The sequence below is a fragment of the Heptranchias perlo genome, chromosome 25 (assembly GCF_035084215.1).
Source record: "Heptranchias perlo isolate sHepPer1 chromosome 25, sHepPer1.hap1, whole genome shotgun sequence".
NCBI lineage: Eukaryota > Metazoa > Chordata > Chondrichthyes > Hexanchiformes > Hexanchidae > Heptranchias > Heptranchias perlo.
Window position 1 is genome coordinate 3,778,847 of NC_090349.1, and position 19,605 is coordinate 3,798,451.

Below are 19,605 nucleotides of genomic sequence, written 5' to 3' on the forward strand. Positions count from 1 at the left end.
CTTTGTTCACAGAACGCAAGAGAACGACACTGAGCCACGATGGGGGAGATAGGGGTAATCAGCAAAGGTTTGCTCAGAGATGGGTTTTCAGAAGGTTTTAGAGGCACCGAAAGCAGTGGAGACAGAGCCACACAAAGTCCATCATATGTACAAGGCTCCAGGAAAAAATGGGAGCAGCTAGTCACAGGTTAAGCTGAAGGGCCAACACAAGACTAACGAGGTACAAACGGGAAGGGCAGCAATTGAGCAAGACATCACCGGATGAAAACAGGACTAGTTTCTAGACGGATTCTCCTGAGCCCATCGATCGAGAGCTTGTTAAAAGATAAAGTAGAACTGGCCAGGGATAATTCGAAGCCTGCAAAGTTATTTCAGATACCAGGGGTAATTCGCTCTACGAAGCTACCATCTTGAACACTGCACTCCCATTGGGCTGAGGGACACCGGTCTCCGACTGAAGGCCCCCCAATAACAGGAAGGACAGCAACGAGTAGCTGTCCAGAACAACCATGACTGGGGCAAAGTGGTCCATGTGAAGAGGAACACCTCTGCCCAGACCATCAGAAGTCATTCCGGGAAAACCCGGACGGAGGACACCTCCGGTTCCTCACGCAACAGAAGAGCTGATCCACCAGGGCAGTCCGTTCCCAAGCAACCAGCAGATACCATCCCATATTTTGCTGGAAACGTCGATGCCCAAATTCAGCACCCAAAAATCACCCATAGTCCAGGTTCTAAGTGAAATCCGGACTAGTGTTTGGCCAGCCACAGTGAGATGGGAAAAAGGGCACTCGGGGCTCCTGTGCGAGGCTCGTTTTAGCTTTAACTGGTTGGAAGAAGGTGAATTTAAGAGAAAAGGAAGCAGTGGCTCTCAATCAGTGGGTGCAATGCATGACGTCTGCCCGAGACACTGGGATCGCCACAATTTTCCCAGTTATTTCACTACTGGTGGCGACTACAAAACAGGGTCTCCACACAAAGTAGCCTTTTCTGTTCAGAATGAAAAAGGCAGAATGAGGCAGAGTGTCGAGCATTTAAAAAAAAAAGCTGTTGAACCAACTGGGAGGGAAGAGTGCAAGGACACGAGAATATATAGCAAGAAACGCCACGAGACCCGAATCAGCCCACCCCTCTCAGATAGGTCTCACCTTCTCCCCATAGCCCTCAGAACTTTTAAAACATGTCTAATTGTCTTGTTCCGATTTTTTCCCGACTGCATCAATTGCCTTCCCTTGGTACCTTATTCCACAGCTCAATTACCTTTTGTCCACTTCCCTTTTCACTAATAACTTAATTTTTAAACTACTGTCCCCTGCGATATGAACCGTTCCCAATTTGCCTCGGATCCATTGGGTCGATTCATCTCAAAGACCCTCCTTAGCCAAGGTAAATCAGGGACAACAGCCAATGAAATACTTTGTCAAGTGTAGTCACTGTTGCAATGTAGGAAACACCGCAGCCAATTTGTGCACAGCAAGGTCCCACAAACAACAATTTGATAATTACCAGATAATGTGTTTTAGTGATGTTGGTTGAGGGATAAATATTACCAGGAAAAATCCTGTCTTCAAATAGTGCCATGGGATCTTTTACATTCGCCCGAGGGGTTTAACATCCGAAATACAGCACCTCCGATTCTACAGTACTGCATTGAAGTGTCAGCCTAGATTTTGTGCTCAAGTCTCTGGAATTGAACCCACAACCTTCTGACTCAGAGGCGAGAGAGATAACCACTGAGCCACGCTGACACCTTAGAGAAAGGGGAAAAAAAGAGACAGCCAGTATTTTGACTCCTGACTGCTCTCCAGCGACCCATGCTGTGAATGTACGGGAGGACAGGGTCAGGCATGACAGTCAGATATCCTGCCAACATTCAATGTCTAGGTTCATACATAACTAATAGTAACTCAGTGACCTACCACAGGACACCCAGCACCTGTCGAACTGTGTCCAATTGAAGGAATGAATGCTTAGAGGGGAGGAAATCACTGGAGAGGATTTCCAGTCAGCCGTGAGTCCCACACACAGCTCTTACCTATAGCAGTAGTTGGGTGCTGACCACACAGTTAGAACAGTTTCATTGAAGTGCCACTTGTATCCCTCCATCACCAGCTGGTGGGCACGGCAGATCAGGTCGATGCTGTTCACGGCGTTGAAGTGGGCAACAACGTCGCTGCCGAAGAGATAGCCAGCTCCACGGGGGCTGATACCCCAGCCGGTGGTGTCTGAAAGGGACCCAACAATAACCATCAGTCTCAGGATTCAATACCAACTGAAGTCTAGGTTAGACACAACCGATCAAGGGCAGGCACCATTTCAACAGTGGGATCATCACTGATAGCTCGACAGACAGACAGAGGGAGGTCTGAGTTGTAGACAGTCAGACAGACAGAGGGAGGTCTGAGTTGTAGACAGTCAGACAGACAGAGGGAGGTCTGAGTTGTAGACAGTCAGACAGACAGAGAGGTCTGAGTTGTAGACAGTCAGACAGACAGAGAGGTCTGAGTTGTAGACAGACAGACAGAGAGGTCTGAGTTATAGACAGACAGACAGAGGTCTGAGTTATAGACAGACAGACAGAGGTCTGAGTTATAGACAGACAGACAGAGGTCTGAGTTATAGACAGACAGACAGAGGTCTGAGTTATAGACAGACAGACAGAGGTCTGAGTTATAGACAGACAGACAGAGGTCTGAGTTATAGACAGACAGACAGAGGTCTGAGTTATAGACAGACAGACAGAGGTCTGAGTTATAGACAGACAGACAGAGGTCTGAGTTATAGACAGACAGACAGAGGTCTGAGTTATAGACAGACAGACAGAGGTCTGAGTTATAGACAGACAGACAGAGGTCTGAGTTATAGACAGACAGACAGAGGTCTGAGTTATAGACAGACAGACAGAGGTCTGAGTTATAGACAGACAGACAGAGGTCTGAGTTATAGACAGACAGACAGAGGTCTGAGTTATAGACAGACAGACAGAGGTCTGAGTTATAGACAGACAGACAGAGGTCTGAGTTATAGACAGACAGACAGAGGTCTGAGTTATAGACAGACAGACAGAGGTCTGAGTTATAGACAGACAGACAGAGGTCTGAGTTATAGACAGACAGACAGAGGTCTGAGTTATAGACAGACAGACAGAGGTCTGAGTTATAGACAGACAGACAGAGGTCTGAGTTATAGACAGACAGACAGAGGTCTGAGTTATAGACAGACAGAGGTCTGAGTTATAGACAGACAGACAGAGGTCTGAGTTATAGACAGACAGACAGAGGTCTGAGTTATAGACAGACAGACAGAGGTCTGAGTTATAGACAGACAGACAGAGGTCTGAGTTATAGACAGACAGACAGAGGTCTGAGTTATAGACAGACAGACAGAGGTCTGAGTTATAGACAGACAGACAGAGGTCTGAGTTATAGACAGACAGACAGAGGTCTGAGTTATAGACAGACAGACAGAGGTCTGAGTTATAGACAGACAGACAGAGAGGTCTGAGTTATAGACAGACAGACAGAGAGGTCTGAGTTATAGACAGACAGACAGAGAGGTCTGAGTTATAGACAGACAGACAGAGAGGTCTGAGTTATAGACAGACAGACAGAGAGGTCTGAGTTATAGACAGACAGACAGAGAGGTCTGAGTTATAGACAGACAGACAGAGAGGTCTGAGTTATGGACAGACAGACAGAGAGGTCTGAGTTATAGACAGACAGACAGAGAGGTCTGAGTTATAGACAGACAGACACAGAGGTCTGAGTTATAGACAGACAGACAGAGAGGTCTGAGTTATAGACAGACAGACAGAGAGGTCTGAGTTATAGACAGACAGACAGAGAGGTCTGAGTTATAGACAGACAGACAGAGAGGTCTGAGTTATAGACAGACAGACAGAGAGGTCTGAGTTATAGACAGACAGACAGAGAGGTCTGAGTTATAGACAGACAGAGATATATATCAATGACACCCCCCTCACCCCTTACTGGGGCATGGTTTGCTCACCAGTTAGAGGAGGACTCGGATCTGACATTCACCTCCTACCCGGGTGCGAGCGTGACCGAACAGTGGGCTGGTAACAAGTCCCTACCATATTCCATTATTAGTAGGTTGGTAAAAACACACCTCTTATTTTGAGTTGGTGCAAGTTACAATACAGGTTGTAATTAATCATGGGTCGATCAATGGCAGATGAAACGCAATGTAAACAAGTATAAAGAGCTGCACACAGGAAAGAGAAAACAAGGGACAGTACTCCACGAGTGGATGAAATAAGCTACGGTTCCGTCGAAAGTGATCTAGGAGTCTTAGACTCATTGCTAAAAATGCCCAATCAATGCAGAGCATCAATCAACAAAATCAATTGGATGTTGAACGCAGAAGTGAGAGCAGCAGAAGTGAGGCCAGAGGAGTTAGTGATGAAATTATACAGAGCTCTGGTCAGACTGCACCTCAAGTACTGTGTTCAGATCTGGTCACTAAGACACAAGGGATACATTCAAACACTGGAGGCAGTGCAGAGAAGAGCCAAGAACATAAGGCCATAAGAAATAGGAGCAGGAGCAGGCCATACGGCCCCTCGAGCCTGCTGCACCATTCAATCAGATCACGGCTGATCTTTGACCTCAACTCCACTTTCCCAACCAATCCCTATATCCCTTGATTCGCCTAGAGTCCAAAAATCTATCCATCTCAGCTTTGAACATATACAACGGGTCAGCATCCACAGTCCTCTGGGGTAGCGAATTCCAAAGTTTCACAGCCCTCTGAGTGAAGAAATTCCTCCTCATCTCAGTCTTAAATGTCTGACTCCTATCCTGAGACCATGTCCCCTAGTTCTAGATTCTCCAGCCAGGGGAAACAGCCTCTCAGCATCTACCCTGTCAAGCCCCCTCAGAATCTTATGTTCCAATGAGATTAACTCTCATTCTTCTAAACTCCAGAGAGTATAGGCCCATTCTACTCAATCTCTCCTCATAGGACAACCCTCTCATCCCAGGAATTAAAGAGGCTGATCCGCAGTGTTAAAGGTCCAAGTCACAGACTAGTTATTTTATCAGTCATACACAAACTCTTCAAATCCATAATTAGAGAAAAAATGTCAGCGTTTTGAAATACAGATGTTAATCAAGGACAGGCAGCATGGATTTATTGAAGTGGAAAGCCGCATTCGACAAAGTTCTTGGAAGTGACTGGATAGATAAAGGGAAAGCGGTAGATGTAGTGTATATGGATTTTCAAAAGACATTCGATAAGGTGTCTCACAGCAGCTTGTTAGAAAAGTTCAGGCATGTGGTATAAAAGGGAAATGTCGCAGCATGGATAGAATGTTGGCCAATGGACAGGAAAATAAGTTAGGATAAATGGGAGAGACAGCAATTTACATGTACTTCCTCCAACCTAGTGCACTGTATTCACTGCTCACGGTGTGGTCTCCTCTACATCGGGGGGACCAAAGACAGATTAGCTGAACACCTCTGTTCTGTCCACAAGTGCGACCCTGAGCTCCCCGTCACTTGCCCTTTCAATTCACTGTCCCACTCCACTCCGGCCTCTCTGCCCTCGGCCTTCACCACTGTTCCAACAAAGCTCAACATAAGCTCGAGGAACAGCACCTCGTCTTTCTACTGGGCACTTTGCAACACTCCGGCCTTAACATGGACTGTAACGACAGCTCCCATTTCTCTCTGGCAGTAGGATGGCGATTCCAGGGATGGGGAAGACGAGAGAGTTGGTGCTAGGGGGGTGGGGACGCCCCTCCCCCACATCGGAACACTGTGCTGACAGGGTTGTCTGCACCCTCAATGTCAACTCACCTTTTTTTCTTCTGCTAAACCCCTCAGCTGCCGCTGCCTGCTCCACTTTGCCAGTTTCTCATGCTCCAATTCCACTTCCCCATCCCCGTTAGTTCTTCTCACACTCGGTGTCTGGTATCCGTCTTTTATTTCCCTCAGTATGCCTCCGGCACTTATTACTTCTGCCCTCTAACCATTTCCTGATCCCCACTTTAGCACTTTTCAGTTCAGTCTATGCCTTTCCCTGTGTGTTCCTCATCCACTTCCCCCCACCCCCCTTGTTCTGTTCCTTTTTAAATGCTGTTCACCTTTCTTTCAGTTCTAAGGAAGGGTCTATGCCTGAAACGTCGACTGATTTGCCTTCTCTCCACCGTTGCTCCCTGCCTTGCCGATTGTCCCCAGCATTTTCTGTTTTGGTCGGACTGGAGTTGGAAGTGGTGCGCCCCAGGGGCTCAGAGCTGGGCCCACCCGGCCGCCCCAGGGGCTCAGAGCTGGGCCCACCATTGCTCTCGTGTACATACAGGATTTGGACTTGGGTAAGTGAACACAATCTGGAAATTGTCTGACAACACAAAAGTAGGTTTGAGAAACAACGAGGAAGACTAAGAGACTTTAGGAAGATGTAGACAGAATGGAGATGGAGAAGTGTGAGAAAACAAGGAATGGAAGTGTACACTCGATGGAAAGAAACTGAAGGGTGTGGATGAACAGAGACACCCAGGAGTTCAAATGCAAAATTCTATGAAAGTGCAAGTAGATAAAGGCATTAAGGAAAAGTTAATAGAATTTTATAATTAGGAGTACAATAGTAAAGAATAATGAATTTATACAAAATATTGGTTGTGCCACAGTTAGAGTACTGTGTGCGGTTTTGGGCACCCCATTATAGAAAGACATTAAAGCCATAAAGAGCTTACAGTGTAGATTCACCAGAATGGTACCAGGGATGGGAAACTACAGTTGTGAGGATACACTTGATTCTGGGATTATTTCCACTGGAATAGAGAAGGCCACGAGGAGATTTAATGGAGGTTTTTGGGGATTTAGTGACGACGGAACATCAATTTAAAACTGTCACTATGAAAGTGAGGAGAGGGGTTTGGAGAAATGTCTTTACGGAGAGAGTTGTTGAGTGCGGAATGCTTTGCCATGGAGTAGTTGAGGTGCAGACCACTGCATCTTTTAAGGAAAAATTGGACAAATGTTTGAAGCAGAGAAAGATACAGGGCTATAGGGAGAGCACAGGGAAGTGGGATTAATTTTGGATCGGTCCAGCAAAGAGCCAGCATTGAAAAGATGGGTTGAATGGCCTCCAACTGTGCTGTAAACTTGTACGGGTCTGCAGAAATGTGGGCTTTTCAGTCTGGAAGGGAGGAGCTAAGAGAGTTGATCTTTCAGAGGAAGTGAAGATTGTTAAGGGAATGGAAAAGCTAAATCTGGAATTTTACTTTAAATTAAATTGCGAGAGTAGGTCAAGGATACGCTGATAAACGATGAATTTAGGATAGGGAGCGGGACATTCTTCACACAAAGTGTAATCAGCCTGTGGAATGAACTTGCAGATCGAGCAGTAGAGACAAAAAACTCTGGAATCATTAAAGAAACAACTGGATGCTACGATGGGTGGACATTAGAATCTCTCTGGACGGATGAATTAGCTGGGACAAATAACCTACCCCGTCCTTAACTAACTCATCACGTGGAATTATCACTTCCAACACCTCAGGGGGCCGTAGCACTAAACCAGAGAGATTAAGAGGCCGCACATTCGATCCTGCCTCAGCTCACATCAGTGAATGTGATAGACCTGGGATGCTAAGGTGGTTTCAGTTCAGGCAGGTAGGGGCACCAAGGGTTAAAATCAGCTCAGGTTCCTGCTCCTGGTCATTATCCAGTGACTCCTGCTGAAAAGGAAACATGACCTCAGGCAATGACAATCAGACATGGTTGTGATGCCCTCTGCAGTTGAATAGCCTGTTGGTACTCACTGTCTGGGCTCACATATGAACTGTAACTGACCAACAGTCAGCACTTCAGGAGAGCAGGGGGTGAAGCTGGATTTAAAATAACTAATTCCAGGACTTACCTTCTGGATCGGACCATAAGAGATCACACATTGGGCCATCATGGGGCACTTCCTGTTTCCTGTCTATCGTTCTAATCTGGTCCAGGGTCTGGATGGATGGAGAGAGGCCTCCATGTACACAGAAGATCTACAAAGGGGAGGGCATGAAGAAAATAAATTAAGAAAACTAGACTTACAGAAAGATGAATTGATCACTCACCACCTTCACTTCAAGGACCAAACCAGTCTCACCACACTCGAGTGCAGGACTTGTGTTGAAGTGGGATACCACAGGCCACTCTACCATTTTCCTGACTAACAACTGACCCATTTGTTTCACAGAGAGATTGCTTCGATTCACTGAGCACTGTGATTTACTGGAAGTCCGCAAAGGCACAGAGCAGAAAGAGCCGGGAGTTTCAATCCTATTCAGAGTTAGAAATACAGCACCTACAGCTTTTGTTGGGGCCATATTAAAAGAAGAAAAAGAACAAGATGGGGGGAGGGGGAAGAAAGGTGGACAGAGATTAGGGAGAGAGTTGCAGAGAGAAAGGCTCTCCTGCCAAAAGTGTGGCAAAGGGCAGGGGGATCCACAAACAGCCAGAATCAGAGGGGTGTAAGGTACAGGATGGGACTCTAGGCTGGACAATATGCCAGAGGCAGGACAGGGCAAGGCTGGACAGGGATTTCTAGAGGAGGACAAGGATTTTCAATTCAATGCATTGGGGGACAAAGAGCCAGTGTAGGGCAGCAAAGCAGGGTGGGGGGGGAAGAGAGAGGATGATTAATGGACAGGCAAAGAGGACATTGGAGAAATGGAGTCTACAGGCGACAAAAGAGTGTAGGTAAGAGTTTCAGTGGCACTGGGTGATGTTATGCAGAACGTCACTTTTTTTAATAAGCAGATATTCCACGTGTCCACTCCTTTGAGGGGCAGCAGGTAATTTGCTCTAAGCTTGTTTAAGGCTCGTTAATTCATTACTCAGACCTTCTAGGTCTGTGCTCATTGTCCCAATAACCTGCTGACTCCTACATCATCCAAGGCCTGCATCACTTTACAACTGGAATCAGGTCTTGTCTCAGTAACTTTTCTGCAACAAAATCAGTCCAGTTCGGAGTCCCAAGTCTGAGAATTATCCTGGTCACGCCTGCCCCCCCCACCCAATGATCCCATGAGGGAGATTGTGAAATTCAATGCCAATGTGTGCCCATTAGAAGCAGGATGGAGATCCAATAATTCCAGGATGGATGCATGTTCTGGAAATGAAAAAATGGCACCTATAATCACTGTACCCATCACAGTGTAACAACATGGTAACATAATATACCATCACATGCACACACAATACAGCACTGAAAGGGTAACTTCACACACACACACACACACACACACACACACACACACAGTAAGTGTCTTTCCCGCTTTACCTTTCCATCCACGACAGCGGAGAGGCTGAGGTAGTCGAAGATCTCCGTACAGTACCGCCACACCGTTATCGATCCGTACTTGCGCAGGCACTCATCGTAAAAGCCGTAAACCTGAGTAATCTGCCTGCTTTCGTGGTTCCCTCTGATCAGGGTGATTCTGTCTGGATAGCGGACCTGTCAGGTGCAGGTTAGTCAGAATGATAAAAGGTCCAGCTCAGACAGATCACATTGTTACACAAGAGGGTTAGAAACTGAACAGATTTTGTTACATGGCTCAAAGTAAGTGTTTAGTTCAATTCAAACTTCCGAATGCAGGTATAGGCCCCCGGTATAGGACTTGTACAATAAACACAGACATTGTTGAAAGACTGCAGCAAGTCCACCTGTATTCAGAAAGAGGAGCCAGGTTAATGTTTTGGATGGAGATCTTCCACTCCTCGCTCTCTCCAGACCTGCTGTACATTTCCGATAATGCAGGCTTATCAGATTTCCAGCATTCACAGTTCGAGAGACAGACTATTGTTATGGTCCTGGATCAGCAACCCAGAGGTCATGAGTTCAAATCCCACCAATGGCAAATTGAGGAACAATACAATAAATCTGGTAATTTATGGGCTGGCGCCAGAAAAAGTGATTTGTGAATCATTAAAGCTGATATAGGAAGGGAACCTGCCAGCACCTATCCAATCTGGCCAACACACGACTAGTCCCACACTCTTAACGGCCTCGCAAGCCACCCATGTGTAAAACAATTGCTACAAAGTTTAATAAGAAATTTGGACAGGCCTTCAGCAACAACCCAGGCAGGGGTCAGAAGATGACAGTGGCAATCGCACCCTGCAAAGTCCCCCTCACCCACGGAGGCTGCTGCCCAATTTAGGACAATTGTCCTAAACTCTAGTCAAGCAATGGTCTCACAGGTTCTCAACTATATCCATCAGCCAACATCCCAGACGACTCCATCACCATCCCTGGGTTTGTCCTGTCCCACCAGCAGGACAGATCCACCAGAGGTGTGGGCACAGTGGTATATGGGGGGGGGGGGGGGGGGGGGGGGGAGGAGAAGTGGCCCCAGGAATCCTCAACATTGACTCCAGATGTTGAACGTCACTTGGAGGAAACTCTGAGGGGAAGCAAGGCTCAGAATATACTCTGGGTTGGGAACTTCAATGTCCATCACCAAGAGTGGCTCAGCAGCACCACCACTGACCAAGCTGGCTGGGTCCTAAAGGACAAAGCTGCCAGACTGGGCCTGTGTCAGGTGGTGAGGGAACCAACACAAGGAATTGACCTTGTCCTCATCAACCTACCTGCTGCAGACGTGTGTCCACTTTGGATTGGTAGGAGGTACCACCCCAGTCTTCATGAAGACAAAGTCCCATCCACCATCATGTAGTGTGGAATACCACAGTGTTAACTGGGACAGACCAAGGACAGGTCTGGCAGCACAAAACTGGACATCCATGAGGTGTTGTGGGCCACCATCAGCAGTAGAATCACGTACCACCACAATCTGTAACCTCACATCCCTCACTTCTTAATCACCATCCAGCCACGAGACCAATCCTGGTTCAATGAAGAGTGTAGAAGGGCGTGCCAGGCATACCTTAGAATGAAGTACCAACCTAGTGATGTTACTACACAGGGCTACCTGCACGCTAAATACCAAAAGCAGCAAGCTATAGACAGAGCCAAACAGTCCAATAACCAACAGATCACAGCAAAGATCCGTAATCCTACAATCAGGTGACTAACAGGAGATGGCATAGTGAAAATCCCCATCCGCAACCATTATGACACACGAGTGAGAGAGACCAGGCTGAAGAGTTTGCAGATGTCTTCAATCAAAAGTGTCAAGTGGATGATACAAGTGTCCAGCCAATTTGGTTCACTCCACATGACATTAAGTAGTGGCTAAAGGCACAGCAAAGTCTACAGGCCCTGCCAACAATAGCTGTAGTAATGATGACTTGTGCACCAGAGCTGGCCGCTCCCCGAGCCACACTATTCCAGTACAGCTTTGACACTGGCATCTACCCCACAATGTGGAAGGTTGCCCAGGTATGTCCTATCCACAAAAGGCAGGATAAATCTAACCCAGCCAATTACCATCCGGTCAGCCTCTTCCTAATCATCAGTAAAGTGATGGAAAGAGTCATCAATACTGCCAGCAAGCAACACCTACTCACCAATGCTCAGTTCAGTTACGCCAAAATCAATTGGCAGCACCTCCTCCTCTGCGATCTCTACCACCTAGAAGGACAAGGGCAGCGGATGCATGGGAACAACACCACCTCCAAGTCACACACCATCCCGACAGGAATATATCAGCCACTCCTTCATTGTCGTTGGATCAATATTCTGGAATTCCCTACCTAACAGCACTGAGAGCACCATCAGTACACGGACCGCAGTGGTTCAAGGATGCCCACCACCATCTTCTCAGGTCAACCAGGGATGGGCAATAAATGCCAGCCTTGCCAGCGCCACCCTGATTCCAAGAACAATATACAAAAATCTTCAATAAACCTGCACTACAGCAACAGTGCTGCTCAGTCAGGGAGCTTTCCAAACCTCACGTGTCCCATGTTGCTTCTGGCCAACAAAAGCATGCAGGTCTCTCAAATCTAATGCCGGCAGCTGCGTGTGTGTGTGTGTGTGTGTGTGTGTGTGTGTGTGTGTTAGAAGGAGGGAGAAACTGTAACGTAGATCTCAATAGGTGAACCGGAGAGTTTGCAGAGTCTAAAGGGCCAGCAATCTGATTCACTCAATGATTAGCTCTGCACTTGAACATCTGTGGACAGTTTCAGACAGCACTGCCTGGAATGGATGTATGCAGTATATAAACTCTCACTGGGCGCTGTTACAGGCAGTTTTAGACCAATGCAGGACACTGAGGAGAAGCTACAGCTGCTGAGAGTTTATAAATTTCGTGTATTTTTTTAAAAGGAAAAAAAGAGTGGAATTATGCAGCTACATCGGAGTAAATCAACCATTTTGCTCCCGAGAATCATAGAAAGATTACAGCATAGAAAGAGGCAATTCGGCCCGTTGAGCTCTTACCGGCTCTCTGGAAGAGCAATCCAGCTAGTCCCACTCCCCGCCCTTTCCCCACAGCCCTGCAAATTTTTTTCCTTCAAGTTGGGGATTCTAGGAGTAGGGGGCACAGTCTAAAAAAGAGCCAGACCTTTTAGGAGCGAGATTAGAAAACATTTCTACACACAAAGGGTGGTAGGAGTTTGGAACTCTCTTCCGCAAATGGCAATTGATAATAGCTCAATTGTTAAATTTAAATCTAAGATAAATAGCTTTTTGGCAATCAAAAGGTATTAAGGGATATGGGCCAAAGGCAGGTCACAGATCAGCCATGATCTTATCAAATGGCGGAGCAGGCACGAGGGGCTGAATGGCCTACTCCTGTTCCTATGTTCCCAAGTACAATACGCGTCCAGTGACGAGAGCCGGCACAGGCTCGATGGGCCGAATGGTCTCCTTCTGTGCTGTAATGATTCTACTTATCCAACTCCCATTTGAAAGCCACGATTGAATCTGCCTCCACCACCCTTTTAGGCACGCGTTCCAGATCATAACCACTCGCTGCGTGAAAAAGTTTTTCCTCATGTCACCTTTGGCTCTTTTGCCAATTACTGTAAATCTGTGTCCTCTGGTTCTTGACCCTTGTCAATGGGAACAGCTTCTCTCTATCTACCCTAACAGACTATTCAGCTTTTGCAAAGCAGTGAACAATTTCTATATGAACATTACTCCTGTAAAAGTTCTCCCCTCCTCCCCTGAAGATGCTGACCCCTTGCCACATTTACTCACTGCCCTCCAGTACTTTGCACAGTGGTTATTCTTCATGCGAGTCCAGTGAATGTCAGCAGGCTACTTGACTGTGGGGGGCATCACAGCCAAGCCCAATCTCGTCAATACCAGATATCTCCGCACGCAATCTTTCCAGTGGCAGTTACTGGAAAGCAATCAGTAGCAGGAATGCTGGCTGATTTTCCCCTCCCCAGTCCAGTGGTGCTGAGGTACACCATGGCACCCCCACTGCCACCCCAGCTAACAGCACGGACACAAACACATTGAAACCACCTTGTCTGTAGGTCCAATAGCTGCACCAGGAGGTGCAGTTACTCACTAAGCCGTCAGGTGGAGCTCTTGGTACCCCCCTCACCAATTTTCTCCCCTCCCTTGGAGGCAGTGAGTCCTTGTTGTGGTAGTTTCATTGGTGCCCCCTCAGGTGGACGTAGAAGATTTCCTGACACTATTTGAAGAACAGCGGAGTTCTTCCCGGTGTCCTGATCAATAAAAGTGACAAGCTGAAAGTTCAAGCCCATGTTTACATTTTCTCGAACATGATCAGAGACTCGCTCTCTGCGTCTTCAAAATGGCTTCACAATTTAAAAAGGATCTCACATAGAAATCAAATCACAAAACCCCCAAACTGTCATCTGCATTAAACCAACAGAAGCAGCTCGGTTGGCAAAGTCAGGGTGCAGCACAGCCACACAGGACCAGGAGGTCGCTTACAATTTCTGGTCCGTGGTGAGTCAATCTGTCTTACTGGGATGGCAGAGGGGGCACTCTATGGGCACAGCACCCCAGGCTCTGGGAAAGTGCAGCATGGGCAGAGTGAAATTAACCAGGGCTCTAACTCCTAGCTGGAAAGGGCTTGTGGGTGTGTTCAGGCTCTGCCGCAGTGCCCCCCACGATTGAGCAGCCTCCCAACCTTCACCGGCTTGGCTTAGAGGAGATGCCAGAGGACGGTCTCTCTCGTGGAATTAGGCTGCAGTCAGAGACAGCACCTTCAGGTGAAGGGGGCGAGAAGGGTCAGTAAAAACAATCACTTCTGATTCACCTCACCTTCAGTGCTAATAGCAGCAAGAATGTCTCAACGCTGTAGAAGCCTCGGTCGACAAAATCTCCCATGAACAGGTAGTTGGTCTCAGGAATGTCTCCTCCTACCTGGGGGAGTGGAGGGTAAATGTCAAAACATAATATACATGTCTTATTTTCATTAAAACGCACAACACATTCAATCCCAACGCTGCAATGCCTGCAACATTCAGACAGGGACAGTTATCAGCTTGCCCAGCCTCTCAGTCACAGGCCGGGCCCCCGGGGGAGGTCATATCGGCCGGAGACAGGCCGGGCACCCCCCAGGCCGGGGTGTGGGGGGGGGGGGGGGGAGGAAAGAGGGAAAGTCACTCAGCCACCCTCGAAGCAACAAATTCATAGACTTAACAAAAAAAGGTACCATTTTTCAAGCTGCTGTTAGCCTGACTGTACAGTTACCAGTGAAAAGTCAAATGAAGTGTTTTAACTGGCCATGTGTCATCATTACAGGAACACTGCAAAGTAGCTAAACCCAAAGCACAACTGCACGTTCTCCAATGCTCAACACTGGGTGAGGTGCACAGGCTCTCCTGTAATCACTGTCAATATGAAGAGAAGAATTGATGGATGAATAAAGGCCACGGTCCATTAGTTCACCTTCCACCATCCTGATACAACGATAATGGAGACATTGGCCAATCAGAGGAATCCGTCAGTCTATAACAGACCCAGGCATGAGGCAAGGAAAATCCATACACCCAGCTATCCATCGCTTCACTGATGGACATGGTCCAATACTGAGACTTCCCCTTAAGGGCTTGATTGAACATCCAAGGGTGAAATCCAATTCCTGCAGGCTCTTTCCACCTGGATGTACAGCCAGAGGGGAGAACTAAGGTCCACCTCACTAGCCCTGAGGATCATTGACTTGTATAGGAGACCTGCAATTAGCAAGCCCTGGGTGTATAATACTGTATATCGATTTGATATTTTTTGTACTTTTCTCTCCATCCCTGATCCCTCCCTGTTGTGCTCCTGGCTGTTTCTGTTGTCTTGTAAACTGTTGGAACTCTGTCCTTTGTGTTGATATGTTCAATTTCTAGGGCTGGGTCACTGCACAGAGATTATTGCTGGTCCCTCTATTTCATGGCATAGCCCTTCTGCCCAGTAGGAAGTCTAAAGCATGGTCTGAGGCTGATGTCAGCCAGGGTAGCAGTATTTCCCATCACCTTCAATGGGAGCGCACTCATCTCTCAGTCAGAAGGTTGTGGGTTCAATCTCCACTCTGGGAACTGAGCACAGAATCTCGGTTGACAGCTGAGGGAATGATACAGGGTCAAAGGTGCCATCTTTCAGGTGAGCTGTTAAGCCAAGGCCCCTCCTGCCTAGTCGGGCAGATACAAAAGATTCTTTGTAGAAGAGCAGGGAGTTCTCCTGGTGCCCTGGCCAACATTTATCTCTCAACCAACACCACCAAACCAGATTAACTGGCCATTCATCACGTGCTTTTGTAGGATCTTGCTGTGTGCAAATTCACTGCTATGTTTCCCTACGTTTTAAAAAAAATCACTCAAGATGTGGGCATTGCTAGCATGGTCGTCATCTATTGCCTATCCCTGGTTGCCCCGAGAAGGTGGTGGTGGGCCGCCTTCTTGAACCACTGAATTCTTTCAGGTGGTTTGATACAACGGAGTTGGCCACTTCGGAGGGCAGTTAAGAGTCAACCATGTTGGTGTGGGACTGGAGTCACATATAGGCCCAGACCAGGTAACGAGGCAGGTTTCCTCCCCTAAAAAGGCAGTGAACCAGTTGGGTTTTTAACGACAATCCGACAGCTTCGGTCACTTTTACTGATATCAGATTTTTAAACATGGTGATAGACTTGTGGTATGGTGTTCTGAAATTATCCCCTTAATTAGTTACTAGGGCCTGTGACAGACCTGTAGCCAGATCTTTACCCCAGTGTTTTACCGCTCAACTCACTCTCTCCAGCCACAAACTAAATTTAGAGGCAGCAATCTATAATTGTACTGCTGGTTGTTTCTCAGTTCAGTTAGATGTAGTAAAAACTGGTACACATTCACAAGATGCTTCACTGAATGACAACACTGCATCATGTCCCAATAAATTAGGCTTAAATGAGCTTTCCTTATTTCACACCCCACCCCTCTTTTATTCCTAATAAGGATAAATAGGGAGCAGAAAGTACTTGCGGGAGAAGGAATGCCAGAAGGGTGGGATGCAGTGAGTGGGTTCTCCCAGGGGGCAGTGCTTGGGCCCCCGACTCTAATCTACGTTAATGAACTGGGTATGTAAGTTAAATTTGTCAAATCTTGGAGCAATAGCAGAATTACAGAATGATTTAGATAGTCCAGGCAATTGGGAAGTTAAATGACAAGACCAGCAAGATAGATACTGGTAGTAAGAATGAGCACAGGTACACAATGAACAGGACTGACCTGGCGGAGGGAGGGACAGCAGAGCCTCCGCCGGGAGAGGGAGGGGCCTCTGATTACTTTTCTCACACAGTAACACACGTGCAGGTCACAACCAGGTCATTTCTATTGAATACAACTTACTTTAAAGAGCTCTTTGAGATCGTAGAACTGCCCATGGATGTCCCCACAAACCTGCAGGGAGAAACAACCAACTCAGAACGTAACCACTTGCATGCAAGATTACCATTTGTGGAGAACATTCAGGATAATCCTCCAAGAGCTTGTCCCCTGAAGATCCTGGAGTAGTGAAACATTAATCTGCTGCTTAGAAACGATCCCTTTAGAAAGGACCTGGTAACAGGTGAGGAAGCAATTTTCTGAAGTACACCTTTAAAAAAGCTGTCAGCTCCACTGGAAGAATCACAGGATCCGCAAATACGCATCACCTCCCAAAAAAATAGCGGTAATCACTGTCTGTGAGAGCTCGTTCAATTGCCTTAGGGGGTCGGGGAGGAATTTAAGTTTTTTCTGAAACCGGTCACAGGTTTGCTTTGCCTCCAGGAGACGCACTAAGTAATTCTAATCAACGTTCACTCTTGGGGTTTGGCTGCCCCAAAGGGACTCATTGTCGTCCTCTCCATTCCCCACCACTCGCGGATACCCACCAGCCTCCCCATTGCTCAGCCTGCTGACAGTGAGAAAATGATCAGTTTTCTTAGCCAGCAAGATGATATGTGGGTCAGGCGAGTTTTTAGATCTTCAACATTGATTTTATTGTCCTACTTAGCTCGGTAATTTTACCGAATCTCTTGGCCGAGGATTCGGTCTAGAGCAGGAACCAGAATTTGGACTCAGTGGAACATTTTCAAACAACACTGAGGGACTTCAGTTGTGTGGAGAGACTAGAGAAGGTGGGGTTGTTCACCTTAGAGCAGAGGTGATCAAGGGAAGATTTCATAAAGGTGACCAAAATTACGAGAGGTTTTGATAGAGTAAAAAAGGAGAAACTGTTTGCACTGGCAGGAGGGTCGGTAACCAGAGGACACAGATTTAAGATATAGAACCGGGGTGGGGTGGGGGAGGAGGGGTGCGGGGAATGCGCTGCCTGAAAGGGCGGTGGAAGCAGGTTCATTAATAACTTCCAAAAGGGAATTGGATAAATACATGTAAAGGAAATATTTGCAGAGCTATGGGGAAAGAATGGGAAGTAAATAGCTCTTTCAAAGAGCCGGCACAGGCACAATGGACCGAATGGCCTCCTTCTGTGCTATACCTGTTCTTTGCCCACTTTCTGCCCTCCGCTCCTGAAAGGACTCCCTCTTGCTGGGGTTCAGTTCCATGGGCTCCAGGTACACTATTGTTGGTCACCCATTCTTCAGGTAATGTCTGCCAGATTCTGGAGGGCATCTCAGCCTCGCCCAATCCTGCTCTCACCCAGTGCCCACACCTTTGCACTAGGGAGTCGCTGGGTAGAGATCTGCAGTGGGAACCATGGCCAATTTCCTTACACCAGTTGAGGGGAGCCAAGTCCAATTGTAGCACAAGTGGAGCTTTCACAGCACAGCCTGGGAATCAAACCTGGGACACCATGGTACGCATGCTTTGGTTATACACTGCCTTTATCAACAGCAGCACTGGGGGCAAGCTCCTTAATAACACGTGTAAGTGAATACTAAATTACTACTGCTTACTGATAGTACAATATATGGCTCTAAAAAAAGACCAAAGAAAAACTCCCAGCTATTCCACATCAGCAGATCAATGCTAGGAGTACGATCTTAGTGGGAACTCTCCTTTCGTAGATCTTGGACAGTGGCTTAATGTTAAACGAGACATAAATTGGTGAGAAGTTTTGAAATACTTGGCTTTTGTCAACACTGACTGCTACGGAGCAATAGCTGAAACACAAGGGCGTTTCCTAATCTGCACAATGCTTTAACGTAACACTACTAGTACCAACATCTTTTCAGTAAAAGCATCACTAAAAAGCCTGTTGCCTCCCAATTCTCATGATTCCCTCACACCTCTCTTTGAAAAAGTGATAAATTGTATGTTTGTCCAGGTAAGGAACCATCAGGCCTGGGAGCTGAATCAACAACACACCAACATTGGACATAACACACACAGCCAGAGAGTAAGACCACCTCTTTAGCACCCCAACCTCAGGAGGGTGTCTCCCTGCCCTTCACCCTGCTGACTTTTCCATTCCCACACCAGCTATCTTTACGACTGGAGAGTGACATTGTCCATATTAGCATTGAATTAGCTGCAGTACAGTACAGTGCACTCATACCTTTAAAGTAAGGAATCTTACACCACCAGGTTATAGTCCAACTGTTTTATTTAAAAATCACAAGCTTTCGGAGGCTTTCTCCTTCGTCAGGTGAGTGAGTGTGGGATTCCATGGAAGGTTACCGCATTTATATTCAGAGAACAATACCTGGTGATTACAGATAATCTGGTGGGGTTACGTGTAGCGTGACATGAACCCAAGATCCCATGTCACGCTACACATAACCCCACCAGTGAAAAAAAGTTATCTGTTTTTAACACAACAGGTCATTCTCTGTCTTTCTCTTCCTTTCGGATGTTTCTCTCCCTCTCTCTGTTTTGTGTTCTGGCCGTTTGTGTATTTGGTGGTCCTGTAGGTAACATCACTCAGTCTGAACACTTTGATTGCCTTGACAACGGGCAGTTGGAAAGATTATCTGTAATCACCAGGTATTGTTCTCTGAATATAAATGCGGTAACCTTCCATGGAATCCCACACTCACCTGACGAAGGAGAAAGCCTCCGAAAGCTTGTGATTTTTAAATAAAACAGTTGGACTATAACCTGGTGTTGTAAGATTCCTTACATTTGTCAACCTCAGTCCATCACCGGCATCTCCACATCATACCTTTAAAGGACTGGGCTCAGACTGTACAAATTCATTTCACATCAGGCCCTTGAAGCAAGAGGGCAGAGGGAAAGTACTTTCACCCTATTTCGATCAGACTGAACCCCAAGCCCCAGTGCTCCAATACCAGACATT

General features: G+C 46.9%; 1 protein-coding gene and 1 long non-coding RNA gene across 4 annotated transcripts in view; one reads left to right on the forward strand and one right to left on the reverse strand.

The window, feature by feature from the left end:
* The window catches only part of LOC137341940 (uncharacterized), a 78,111-nt gene extending 62,904 nt beyond the window's left edge, over positions 1-15,207 (forward strand). Inside the window, exons 2-3 of one of the 2 annotated variants that reach the window (XR_010967167.1) lie at positions 6,118-6,334; positions 14,644-15,207. This is a non-coding gene — a long non-coding RNA (uncharacterized lncRNA). Of the gene's footprint in view, positions 1-6,117; positions 6,335-13,765; positions 14,379-14,643 lie in introns of those variants that run through there. The other variant, XR_010967168.1, reaches the window with a different exon arrangement.
* Positions 1-19,605, reverse strand: part of LOC137341939 (serine/threonine-protein phosphatase 4 catalytic subunit) — a 63,733-nt gene that overhangs the window by 4,670 nt on the left and 39,458 nt on the right. For both annotated transcript variants that reach the window (XM_068005455.1, XM_068005456.1), the window contains exons 4-8: positions 16,713-16,763; positions 14,161-14,262; positions 9,292-9,465; positions 7,885-8,011; positions 2,036-2,225 (exon numbers count right to left, since the gene is read on the reverse strand). In XM_068005455.1, coding sequence (XP_067861556.1) covers positions 2,036-2,225; positions 7,885-8,011; positions 9,292-9,465; positions 14,161-14,262; positions 16,713-16,763 — 644 coding nt within the window. The remainder of the gene's footprint in view (positions 1-2,035; positions 2,226-7,884; positions 8,012-9,291; positions 9,466-14,160; positions 14,263-16,712; positions 16,764-19,605) is intronic.